Consider the following 13,436-nt stretch of genomic DNA (forward strand, 5'->3'; position numbering starts at 1 on the left):
GAGAGTGGCAACACAAATGGTCACAGGTTTGTTTGATCCATGGGAAACTGCCTCAGAGATACTGAAGAAACTGAACTGGCAGACTCTTGAACATATATGTGAAGTATCCCAAGAACATCAACAACAAAGTTTCAAGAACTGGCTTTAAATTATGACTCTAATAATATACTACAACACTCTAAATATCACTCACATAGGGATTGTGAGGATAAAATCAGAATAATTACAGCATGCTCAGAGGCATTTGAACAATCATATTTCCTGCACTTCATATTTGAATGGAGTGGGAAGAAGCCCTGATAACTTGTACAATGAGGTGTACCCTACGGCATGCACTTCATGATGATTTGCAGAGTATAGATGTAGATGTTCAGATGGCTCCGAGCACTATGGGACTTAACATCCGAGGTCATCAGTCCCCCCAGAACTTAGAACTACTTAAACCTTCCTAACCTAAGGACATCACACACATCCATGCCCCAGGCAGGATTCGAACCTGCGACCGTATCGGTCGCGTGGTTCCAGACAGAAGCAGCTAGAATAGCTTGGCCACACCAGCCACCTGATGTAGATGTAGATAGTGCCAAAAGTACAAGTAAGGTAGTCACCAAGATGGAGTTACAGTACTTTCGAATGGAAAGATTTTCTGGGAGTCACAGTGCTTTTGAGTGGAAAGATTTTCTGGGATTCACTAAAATAATGTAAAATGAGAGAGTAACAAGATGATGATGAGATGTGGACATTTCAGAAAGGAAATGTGATTGTGGAATTCCCTTGTATGGTCTAATTAAGTGAACTGCATTAGCTTATACAAACCATATGATCTAGCAGTATTTAGTTTTATTTAGTTGCTGTTGATGTATTTTCTCTGCTTTAAACATACCCTTGCTCAAAACCATTGTTTTTAGTTTTATGCTATATAACGACTTGTAGCCCAATCTAGATTTTTTGCCAGTCACAAAGAATTTATTTTAGAACTTGGGTGTATAAATATGAAATACATATGGACTGTATATTTGGCATTATGCATTATTGTTCCCATTGTACTTGGTAATGATATATACATATTCTGCAGTATTTTGTGCACTGGTTCAATGTTATTTAATTGTGCTTTTCTTGTCAGACCTATTTATTGAGTTCTGCAGGCTTAATATGTACTTTGTGGCAACAAAGTTAATTTTGGCAGCGGAAGAGAAAGAACTTCTCTGCTCTGATTGAATAAAAAAAGTTAAATGGTTATGTAACTTAATGGAAACAATCTGCTTATTTGTTGATACTTGTTGGTGCTTTGGATAAATACCTTTGTTGTAACCTTTCCTCTAAAAGTTTCTTAAACTTTCCAGTGCTGTAGAGGCATGACTAAGCCAGCTACATACATGCAGTTATATTATTATTGAGCTTCACTTAACTATAAACAGAAACTTAAAGCATAAAATGTAGATTAGGAAATAAATTTCTGATAAAGTGCTAAAGAGTGACAACTTTTAGTTTTTCAGATTTCTCTCTTGCTTCTTCACTGTCAGTTAAAATACTAACACACTTGCTCGTATTTGCAGAAAAAAGAAAGGTCAAGGCTAGAAAGCTATGCCGAAGAAAGTGATCTCCACATTAATTTGGTAAACAGAGCTGCTTCTTTGTCATTTGCTTGCTTTTGATGTTAAAAGAATGATCTGAAATGCTTTGTATTTCTTTTAAATGTGATCCTAAAGCTACCATAAAAACTGTATCCTATTTATCATTAGTAAAGACAACTGCTTCTAATATGCATGGCATGCTATTGCATGTAATCTTGATCATTATGAGTTATACATTTCTTTGAAAACACTCCTCCTTTTACATACCTACATGCTTTTATGTGTGTTAAAACACTCTAGTTTGCATTAATTATATATTAATTTTTATTTGAATAGATTTACCCACACACTGATGCGCTGAGGGAAAGAAATTTAAGGTAACAGATTGTTTTTTTTCCATGTGTGTGTCTAGAGCAGTGTGTTGGAGGTTATAGTGGGTTGTGTCTATAACAGTGTGTGTCAGTTTGTGGTATCATATTGACTTTGTTGTGTGGTGTTCAAGTATTGAGCTGTAAAAGATTCTATGGAAATGAGTAACTCATTTGATGCTTTTTCTCGTGTGTTACTGTGTACTTCATCAAGCCAATAATCACTTATTATTGAAATCTAAATATGGAAAGTCCATGGTGGAATATAAATAATTGGAGGTGTACAGGTAACAGAACACCCATATAGAATATTCTTTACACACACACACACACACACACACACACACACACACACACACACACACACACGCCCTATATTATCTCATTTGAATGAACTACTTAGTTGCGTATGTGTGTGTACATGATTGTGTAGTAATTAGATCTGGAGAAAAATATCAACTGAGAAATTAACATAATCTTAAAAGTTGTTATCTTTACTTCTTACAACTTTATTATTGGAATCTATTTTGTTCAAACTGAAGAAAATAGCATATCCGCTTGTTATATCATCCCATACTGCTATTTAATTTTCAGCAAAAAATAGGGAACTTGTTGCTTGTTATGAGTGAGGAGCAATCATTTCTGGTGTCCTTGAAAGTAACTCTTGTTACGCAGTGTAAATTGATAACAGTAAGTTGTACACTGTCTTCAGTTTTATTTGTTTAATCTCAGCATAAATGCCGTTACCTGTTCTCATCTTTCTCCCCTGATATAAAACTTGCACCAAGCTCCCAGTACATATTGTTAGGAAGTTGTATTCTGCAAGTTTTTTTCTGGCACATACTGAAATGACAGCTCGGCTCACAATATGAAGAACTGATAAAAGTTACCTAGAGAACAGTAACTAGCTTCAGGCATGGCACTGGAGATTTAGCAAAGCTTGTGCTGCATCATAGGTGTCTGGGAAGCAAAGACCATCACCATAGTGTGGGGATTGAGCAAATGCTCACAGGAAGAAGTCATTCTGGTCAATATCAGGAAATGGAGAGAGAACTGTTGGCTCAACTGGCTTCACAGCAGAGCATGCAGGAGCCTTGTCTCAATAAAACAAGTTGTTACACCCTCCTCACCAATAATTCAGAAAAGCTGCAAATTCAGTGCTGGGTGCAACCAAACTAGTCTCAGCCACTAGCTACACATGCCATGCTGAAACTACACTGTGGCATCTTCCTTTCAAAAAAGAGAAAGTCCCTCTTGTTTCCAGAGTATTGCAGAAACAGAACATGAAATAAAAAAAATTCTTAGGAGACTGGTAACAGGTCTGTACTAATCACATCCTCATTTGAAAGGTTTTTAATATGTTAGCCATGTATTCCTGTAGTGAAAACCTGAATGTTGGCAATCAGTATTACAGTATTATTGTTGTACTCATTATATCCAAGTTTGACAGGTTTCTCTTGCCAATTTGAAATGTGTAATCAGTTCATACAACCAGTATTACAGTATTATTGTTGTACTCGCTGTATTCAGGTTTGACATGTTTTCCATGCTAACTTGAAATGTGCAATCAGTTCTTTTCCTAATTAATATGAAAATTCTGTAGCTCAGCTGAGCCTTCTCAAGACCACAGGCATTGATAATAGCAATAAATTAATGTAGTGGAACACTCATCAGACATTCAACTGGTTATTTTTTTTAATTACCTGCAAGGTATCCAAAGTTAGGCTTTACATAACCACCCACCATATGGTTGAGGCATCTAAAAATTGACGTGGTTGCCAAGTTCTCAGAGACTGTCCATCTTCAAGCCTAAGAAAGAACTCTCGTGTGTGTGTGTGTGTGTGTGTGTGTGTGTGTGTGTGTGTGTGTGTGTGTGTGTGTGTATGTGTGTTTTGTGGAGGTGGGGAGGGTAGGGGGGGGGGGGGCGCACAAGGATGCTTGTATTTACCTTTCCTATATCCTCTTCCGTGTATAGAGGGACCATTTTTTTAAAAATCTGTCGTTGATGTTCAGAGTCTACAAATTTATTTATCCCCCCCTCCCCCTCCTACCTCCGGCCGGCTTTCGAATTAATTGAAACACAGGGCATTGGTTTTCTGACTGTGTCTGTGTCATCTATGGGTACTCAAGTTTTTCCAGGAATACTAAGATGAGTGTGATTTAATTACAATTTTTAATGACCAATTATTTTGATTGTTATCATATATTTACCTCTTGCAATATGATATTCAACTTTCAAAATGTTTTGGCAACTGTAGTAACATTGGTATTATGATAAGTGTAGAACAAAAAGTTATCAGTGAAATGCCAAACACAGAATCACCTCACTGATGGAGAGTTACAACAGCACAAGAGTTAGGTGTGGTAGCTGTGAAACTGAACTGGAATGAAGTGATAGCCGAGACAGATATGAGGACTGAGATGCAAATGGATAATATATTTCAAATAGGGATGGGGCACATGTTTGATACAAGTAGCTATTTGTGGAAAGAAATTGGTATAAGACATGTCCATAAATTAAGAGTTGTTTAAAAATTGAAAAGACAATAAACTGAATGGTTATAATTAAAATGCAGCTACTCATGGAGGTCCAGTGTGGGCTGTAATTATCATGTGGCAGCAAAACTTGTAGATATTCTAATGTGTTTTGCTCTGAAGAAAAGTTAGTTCCAAATTTGGCCACCAGGTGCAAATCTGGAACTGTGACAGCAACAAAGAAGTATAGAAAGGTTTCCATATGTAATGGTTTGGAGCAGGATGTAGGCAGAAAATGTCAGATGAGTGAGAAAGACATAATGTTGATTTTATTATTACCCACCACTCACGCAGTGTTTAATATGAGCACTGGAGATATCAATGAGATGATGCATCTATAAAATGATGTGATCATCAATTGCAGCAGTTCCGGTGGTATCTGAGCAATTTTATCTTGTATACTGGCCTTCAGATCAGGTAGAGACCAAATGAGTCCCTGGTGAATGTGTTCCTTTAGATATCCCCAGAGCCAAAAGTCACATGGATTCAGATCAGGTAATCTTGTAGCCCATGCACCTGAAAAACCTCTGAGAACACATTTGTGAAAGATTCCTTGAAGCAGACATTTCATGGGGTGAGTAACATGAGGTATTGCCTCATCTTGCATGAAAACAGTGGTTTCCACACAGTTGTGCTCTTCCAAAGTGGGAATCATATGCTGTACAGGGAGGTCTCGATAATATGCAGCCATTATGATACCCCTACAGGCCCTCTTGGTGTATTCTCTTGAAAAATGAATAGACCAAAGATAAAGGTGCTTGAGAATCCACACCACACAGTCACATACTGTGAATGCAATGGCTCTTCATGCATGACACACGTTACAAAAGTATCCCAAATCCAGCAATTCCGTGTATTCACTGTGCACCCTGCAGCATAAAATGTGCCTTGTCATTCCAACGGATATTGCCTGGCCACATGTCATCAACTTTGATCCGTGCCAGAAACTTAAGGCCAAATTCAGAGCATTGCTGCACAGATTCTGAGGTTCCAGTTGCTGCACCCTCTAGATATTTCCTGGACACATGTCATCAACTTTGATCTGTGCCAGAAACCCAAGGCCAAATTCAGAGTGTTGCTGCACAGATCCTGAGGTTCCAGTTGCTGCACCATCTGGATCTTGTATGGATACCAGTGTAAAGTAGACTGCAAAACTTTCTGTGCTCTTGCCATGGGATGGAAAATGCTCATGTCACTACACTAGCACTAGCACCACATGCTGCATGTTCAGTTACAGCAACAGCAACCTCATCAACAACTTCCCCCGGGGTAGGACACCTTCCTCTTCCAGGCACCACACCAAGCTCACCTGTGTTTTCAAATTTCATTATTATCTTTTTTAAACCATTTAATGATGTCAAGCCCCTCCTCAGACTTTTCAGTCAGTGGTATTCTTCAGTGCAGCACAACAGTTGCTGCCATTCTCATAAAACAGTTTCAATAACAGTGCAAGGTATCTCTTCTTGATCGCCATTCTGTTCACTCACGTTATGGATTGTCAAGTGACAGTGTGCATGTCATACTGTCTTCCAAGCAGTGTACAGCACCAGATTTGCACTTGGCTTCTACATAACCTTCTAAAACTGTTTTGATCAGTCCATCATTCTTTCTTAATATATGTCCAATCCTATTTCTTTTTCTTCTCTTTGTTACATCTAGTAACTGTCTTTTCTCTCCCACTCTTCTCAATACCTCTTCATTTTTTACTGTGTCCATCCAACTTATTCTTTCCATCCTCCGCCATGTCCATATCTCAAAAGCTTCCAGCCTTTCTCTGTCTTTCTTCCTCATAGTCCATGTTTCAGCACCATTTAGAAGAACACTCCACACAAGACTTTTATGAGTCTCTTCCTGAGTTCTCTGTCCAGACTGCTGCAGAAAATTGTCCTTTTCTTATAAAATGCCTCTTTTGCCATTGCTATGCTTGTTTTAATTTCTGTCAATAAAAAACCTTTTCCCACAAACAGGAAAATTCAGAGAGATGAAAATCTGAAGATGCCAGATCAGGGCTGTGATGTCCCAGTGGAATGAATCCAAGAGTTGCTCTGTAGCACTGATTATGTACAGATGTGCATTGTCATGCAACCATTATGCTTTGTTTATTAACACTACCAGTCTTTTGTCCTTTATTGCCCACTGTAGCTGTGTTAGGGTTTCAAAATAGTGCACAGCATTGATTGCTTCAGTGAGGAGAATCCTGTTTGGTCCCAAAACACACGTCATGATTTTTCAGGCCAAAACAACAGTTTTGATTTTTTTTTTTTTTTTGCTAATATTGAGAAGGTCATCAATGCAGTGACTGTATTCTTATCAAAGAGCTGTAGTGGGCCATTCACACTTTGCTATCAGTCACAACAGAGTCAAGTCACATCCCAGTTCAAACTGCATGCAAAATTCTCATGAAGATGCAATGCTGTTGACTTTGTGCAAATCTGTGAACTGTTTTGTTACCCACCTCACACACAATTTTTGAAAACTAAGTCTTACAGTAATGACTGCATGCAGAAAAGATCTGGAGGTATCCAGAAACATTGTGTTCATCTCATCCAAAGTCAGTCAGTGGTCACCATAAATCATTTCTTGAATCTTGCTCAATGTCACATCAGTCATGATTGAGGATGGGCACTCTTTTGCTCATTATATCATTCTGCCAGCTTTTTATTCATGACGCCAGTCATACGTATTGGCAAGGTTCATCACACCATCCTCATAAACAGTTTTGATTCTATAAAAATCTGGACAAGCACTTTCTTTCTCCCTCCTCCACCAACTCACCCACCTCCACCCCCGAGGGAAACCATGTTACACTCCTCATCTCACAGCTAGCAGGATTTAGAATATACACTCTCATTTCAAATCTGCATTACAAAAAGTGTTTCCAGCCAACTGAGCCAATGAACACACATTATACTTTAAACACCTTTTGCTTGAATTTTGTGTCCTGCCAACTTCATGAGAAGGAGAAAAAAAAAAACAAAAAAAAAAACAAAAAAAAAACGGTACAGCAGGGCCTCAGTACTCTTGTTTTCTGGACATGCCTCTTATTATTGACATATCACAAGGATATAGATTAGATTTTATTTATAGGTGGTCTGGTCAGTAAGCATTTTTTACATTAAACAAATTTTATTCAGTAAATTACATTAAGAATGCCGTCTCCTTTCTGAATATGTCAGGCTTTACTAACTTTTAAAATAGTTACTATCCAATCACGAGCTGCTTGTATTAGAGCTATCATTTCAAACTATGTGAAGAAAGGATGCTATGTTCAGTCCTCAGACAGTTCATTTCGCACAGTGTATAATATAGTTTTTCAGATCTGCATCACAGTGTTGAAGTGAAACATGCAAACTGCACAGAACAATCACAATGTTGTCTCATAAATAGCTGCAGCATTATATGCATGGACAAGAGAATCACACTTTACCAAAGCTTCTCTGCCACAGTTTCATGCACCAAACTCTATGAAATTTGGGGAAAATGTTGTGAAAGTTCCCTAATCAATAAACAATGATTTTCAAGAATTTTATCATTGCTTTTCATCACCAGTTCATCAGTCACAAGGCTAGGCCTGCCACTGTGGTCTTCCTCATAAACACTGGTATGGCCTTGTTTGAAAAACAGGCACCATGCATCACTTGTCTTTCATTCATCATTCCTTTTCCATATGCTTCACAGAGGTCACAATAAATTTCAGTTGGTTTGCAATTTTCTGTCAATGGAAAACTAACAACAGAATGCATCTCATAAGTGGTGGGATTTTCTGTTGCAGTGCACATTTTATCACATTACAGAAAGCAAAGTAGCAGAAACACAGACGTCACAGTACCACCAATGGATGTGTACTGAGCAAAGGAACATTGTGGCACCAAGGTGGCAGCTATAGCCCAGCCCATCGCTGTGATAGTCCAAAATGCCCTTTATTTTTTTGATAGCCCTCGTATTTTGGTAAAATTCTGGTCACAGTACTTATGAAATTCATGTTTCAGTGGCAACAGATCAGCAAAAACATTTGACTACCTGCGTAATAGTGTGCTAGAATGCAGTACTACAGTGATTATAAATGGCATGGATTCAACAAGTCCTTGATACGTTTCGCGATGTCTGCACAAAGATGACTCAGTTTCCATAGACTGCAGGCCAAAAGGTTGTGGGTGCAAGATGCTCCTGAAACTACTGTAGTGTGGACAGTTATCTTACTGAAAGATGCCATCACCACTGGGGTGACATCAAACATGAAGGGATACTCTGTCATCAGATCTTCCACAGATTGCCACTTCTCCTGCTTGCAGAATGGGCAAGCCTCTGACCTCCATATACCGTGACTAGGTGTGTGTGTCCAACACCTTAATCCCTACTCATGGCTTCATAATCTTTCAGCCACTTTCCGTGGATGCTCACAAACAGCCGACCAACTTTGCCATTTCTGTGGTGGTTGTTGCTAGGTACAACACCATCTCTGTTAAAGCTGCTCCTTTCAGTGCTCCTGTCAGTGGGTTTCCCTGTCTGTGGACCATATTAACACCAGAATGTGTCTCCATCCGTCTCTACTCCACTCATATAATTTCCTTACTGCATCACATGCTTGCTCTGCCACCAGGTTGCATTCAATCTCTCAGTGGAGAGTGGTCAAATTTTTTGGCTCATCAGTGAATATACAAGCTTAAGTGACCTCCGTAAATTTCTCCTCAAATTTGAAAATATCACTGTAGAATTGCTGTGTGTTTTGACTTTTAGAAAATTCTTGAGTGATTTTCTCATTTACTGCTATTTGTAACAGACACTTTAGTTCCAGCAATATCAAGTTTGTTGTTTTTATCAGAAAAATGTTTCGAAAATTACTGCACAACAAAAACAAAGTGGCACAAGGCTTAAGGAAGACTCCTGCCTACCAAATGGTAGCAAACAAACTGAACTTTGAAACTTCCTGGCAGATTAAAACTGTGTGCCCGACCGAGACTCGAACTCGGGACCTTTGCCTTTCGCGGGCAAGTGCTCTACCATCTGAGCTACCAAAGCACGACTCACGCCCGGTACTCACAGCTTTACTTCTGCCAGTATCTCGTCTCCTACATTCCAAAGTTTACAGAAGCTCTCCTGCGAACCTTGCAGAACTAGCACTCCTGAAAGAAAGGATATTGCGGAGACATGGCTTAGCCACAGCCTGGGGGACGTTTCCAGAATGAGATTTTCGCTCTGCAGAGGTTCGCAGGAGAGCTTCTGTAAAGTTTGGAATGTAGGAGACAAGATACTGGCAGAAGTAAAGCTGTGAGTACGGGGCGTGAGTTGTGCTTCGGTGGCTCAGATGGTAGAGCACTTGCCCGCGAAAGGCAAAGGTCCTGAGTTCGAGTCTCGGTCAGGCACACAGTTTTAATCTGCCAGGAAGTTTCATATCAGCGCACACTCCACTGCAGAGTGAAAATCTCATTCTGGAAACGTGTTGTGGAGGTGGGGAGGGTAGGGGGGTGGGGGGGCACAAGGATGCTTGTATTTACCTTTCCTACATCCTCTTCCGTGTATAGAGGGACCATTTTTTTAAAAATCAGTCGTTGATGTTCAGAGTCTACAAATTTATTTATCCCCCCTCCCCCTCCCACCTCCGGCCAGCTTTCGAATTAATTGAAACACAGGGCATTGGTTTTCTGACTGTGTCTGTGTCATCTAAGGGTACTCAAGTTTTTCCAGGAATACTAAGATGAGTGTGATTTAATTACAGTTTTTAATGTCCAATTATTTTGATTGTTATCATATATTTACCTCTTGCAATATGATATTCAACTTTCAAAATGTTTTGGCAACTGTAGTAACATTGGTATTATGATAAGTGTAGAACAAAAAGTTATCAGTGAAATGCCAAACACAGTATCACCTCACTGATGGAGAGTTACAACAGCACAAGAGTTAGGTGTGGTAGCTGTGAAACTGAACTGGAACGAAGTGATAGCCGAGACAGATATGAGGACTGAGATGCAAATGGATAATATATTTCAAATAGGGATGGGGCACATGTTTGATACAAGAAGCTATTTGTGGAAAGAAATTGGTATGAGACATGTCCATAAATTAAGAGTTGTTTAAAAATTGAAAAGACAATAAACTGAATGGTTATAATTAAAATGCAGCTACTCATGGAGGTCCAGTGTGGGCTGTAATTATCATGTGGCAGCAAAACTTGTAGATATTCTAATGTGTTTTGCTCTGAAGAAAAGTTAGTTCCAAATTTGGCCACCAGGTGCAAATCTGGAACTGTGACAGCAACAAAGAAGTATAGAAAGATTTCCATATGTAATGGTTTGGAGCAGGATGTAGGCAGAAAATGTCAGATGATTGAGAAAGACATAATGTTGATTTTATTATTACCCACCACTCACGCAGTGTTTAATATGAGCACTGGAGATATCAATGAGATGATGCATCTGTAAAATGATGTGATCATCAATTGCAGCAGTTCCGGTGGTATCTGAGCAATTTTATCCTGTATACTGGCCTTCAGATCAGGTAGAGACCAAATGAGTCCCTGGTAAATGTGTTCCTTTAGATATCCCCAGAGCCAAAAGTCACATGGATTCAGATCAGATAATCTTGTAGCCCATGTACCTGAAAAACCTCTGAGAACACATTTGTGAAAAATTCCTTGAAGCAGACATTTCATGGGGCGAGTAATATAAGGTATTGCCCCATCTTGCATGAAAACAGTGGCTAAGCCATGTCTCTGCAATATCCTTTCTTTCAGGAGTGCTTGTTCTGCAAGGTTCGCAGGAGAGCTTCTGTAAAGCTTGCAATGTAGGAGACGAGATACTGGCAGAAGTAAAGCTGTGAGTACCGAGCGTGAGTCATGCTTCGGTAGCTCAGATGGTAGAGCACTTGCCCGTGAAAGGCAAAGGTCCTACTTCTCCTATACTAAATAGGCTCTTACCTTTATTTTATCTCCGCTAAAAGCATTGACCTCTTCTGAATTGTAAAAGGTGACATTTTACACCCAAATTACTATTTAAGCTGTCAAACATATACCTATTTTAACAGTATTGAGAAATGATGAGTGATCAGTATTAGCCTTTATTAAATTTTAATGCTCACTCTCAGTCCACAGTTTTCAGTTTTAACCCGCCTCCATCTCTGTGCCTTACCAAAACCTTATTTCATTAGATAAAATGCTCTCTGCAGTTTAACTGCACACATGTCAATTTTGATTTGATGTTACTCTTTGTTGTTCTGCCTCATCATTTTTGTACATGCTGTGTTGGTTTGTGCTTAAAACTGTAAAATAAATACATTTTGAATATTACTGGAGGCTAATCTTCTTTGTTTTCTTACAAATCATGGAAGGAGCTAATTAGATGCATACTCTCCTGCATGATAAGTAATTAATGTACAAATAATTTCCTTATTTATCTTTTCTGTTACATGTAATAATATTATGAAAAGGGTAGTTGCTATTCACCGCGTAGCAGAGATGCTGAGTCGCAGAAAGATGCACCAAAGAACTGTCAGAATGTTTGCTTTTGACTAACAAGATCTTTGTCAGAAATAGAGCAAAACACACACACACACACACACACACACACACACACACACACACACACACACACACACACACACAGTCTCTGGCTACAGGAGCCAGACTGCGAGGAGCAGTACATTTTGGGAGAGGCAACCAGGGGGCTGTGAGGAGGAGACTGGCACAGAGAGAGGGAGGGATAGCAGGTTAGGGGTGGGAGGCTGGTAAAGTGCTGCTGGGAGCATGCAGGGATGAGGTGGAGACCAGGGCTGCTAGATGCAGTCAGAAAATTAGACAGATTGTAGAGAGGGGGAGTAGCAGAAAAGGAGAGAAGTATAAAGACTCGGTGCATTGGTGGAAAAGAATGCTGTGTAGTGCTGTAATTGGAACAGGGAAGGGGCTTGATGGGTAAGGACAGTGACTAACAGAGGTTGAGACCAGATGGTTACAGGACATAGGATATATTGCAGGGAGAGTTCACACCTGCGCGAATCAGAAAAGCTGGTGTTGGTGCAGAGGGCTCAGTATGTGAAGCAGTCATTGAAATGAAGAATGTCATGTCAGGTAGCATACTCAGCAATGGGGTGGTCCAGTTGAGTTGTTTCTTGGCCACAGTTTGTCAGTGGCCATTCATGCGGACAGACAGCTTTTTAGTTGTCATGTCTATGTAAAATGCAGCACAGTGATTACAGCTTAACTTGTAGATCACCACTGGTTTCACAGGTAGCCCTGACTTTAAGGGGTTGTTGATGTTTGTGACCAGATTGGAGTAGGTGGTGATAAGAGGCTGTATGGGACAGGCCTCACATCTACGTCTGTTATGGGAATATGAGCTATGAAGCAAGGAGTTGGGAGCAGGGTCTGTGTAGGGGTGGATTAAATGTTTTATAGGTTCAGTGGTCGGCAGAATACCCATGTGGGATAGACAGGGGGTAGGACATTTCTGATTTCAGAACATGGCGAGTGGTAGTCGAAACCCTGACAGAGGTGGTTGGTTTGAAATCCATTGGGCGTTGGGAAAGATAGTGTTCAATAGTGGTAAGGCCATGGGCATTATGGATGTTAGTGTAAAGGGAGGTTGCATCAGTAGTGACTAGCAGGACACTATGTGGTAAAGGAACAGGGACTGTGGAGATTCAGTGGAGGGAATGGTCAATATCTTTTATATAGGAGGGTAGGTTTTGGGTAATAGGCTGATGGTGTTAGTCTACGAGAGCAGAGATTCTCTCAGAGAGGGCACAGTAATCAGCCACAAGGGGGCGTCCTTGGTGGTTGGGTTTATGGAATTTAGGAATCATGTAGAAGGTAGGAGTGTGGGGACTGTTAGGGGTGAGAAGGGAGATGGAATCCAGGGAGAGGTTCTGGGATGGGATTAAGGACTTGAGAAGAGACTGGAGATCCTGGTGGATTTCTGAAATGCAGTCACTGTGGCAGGGTTTGTAGGTGGATGAACCTGACAGC

At 40.0% G+C, this 13,436-nt stretch overlaps 1 protein-coding gene across 10 annotated transcripts in view; it reads left to right on the top strand.

Annotated features, from left to right (window-relative positions):
* LOC126334773 (arfGAP with SH3 domain, ANK repeat and PH domain-containing protein) overlaps positions 1-13,436 on the top strand; it is a 1,031,989-nt gene that overhangs the window by 1,010,911 nt on the left and 7,642 nt on the right. For 3 of the 10 annotated variants that reach the window (XM_049997423.1, XM_049997407.1, XM_049997386.1), the window contains one exon: positions 1,911-1,951. The exons of 4 other annotated variants lie outside the window; for them this stretch is intronic. In XM_049997423.1, coding sequence (XP_049853380.1) covers positions 1,911-1,951 — 41 coding nt within the window. Of the gene's footprint in view, positions 1-1,556; positions 1,617-1,910; positions 1,952-13,436 lie in introns of all 10 variants that reach the window. 3 more of the 10 variants (XM_049997360.1, XM_049997396.1, XM_049997370.1) reach the window with 1 other exon arrangement.

Source organism: Schistocerca gregaria, chromosome 1 (assembly GCF_023897955.1).
Source record: "Schistocerca gregaria isolate iqSchGreg1 chromosome 1, iqSchGreg1.2, whole genome shotgun sequence".
In the NCBI taxonomy this organism is placed as follows: Eukaryota; Metazoa; Arthropoda; class Insecta; order Orthoptera; family Acrididae; genus Schistocerca; species Schistocerca gregaria.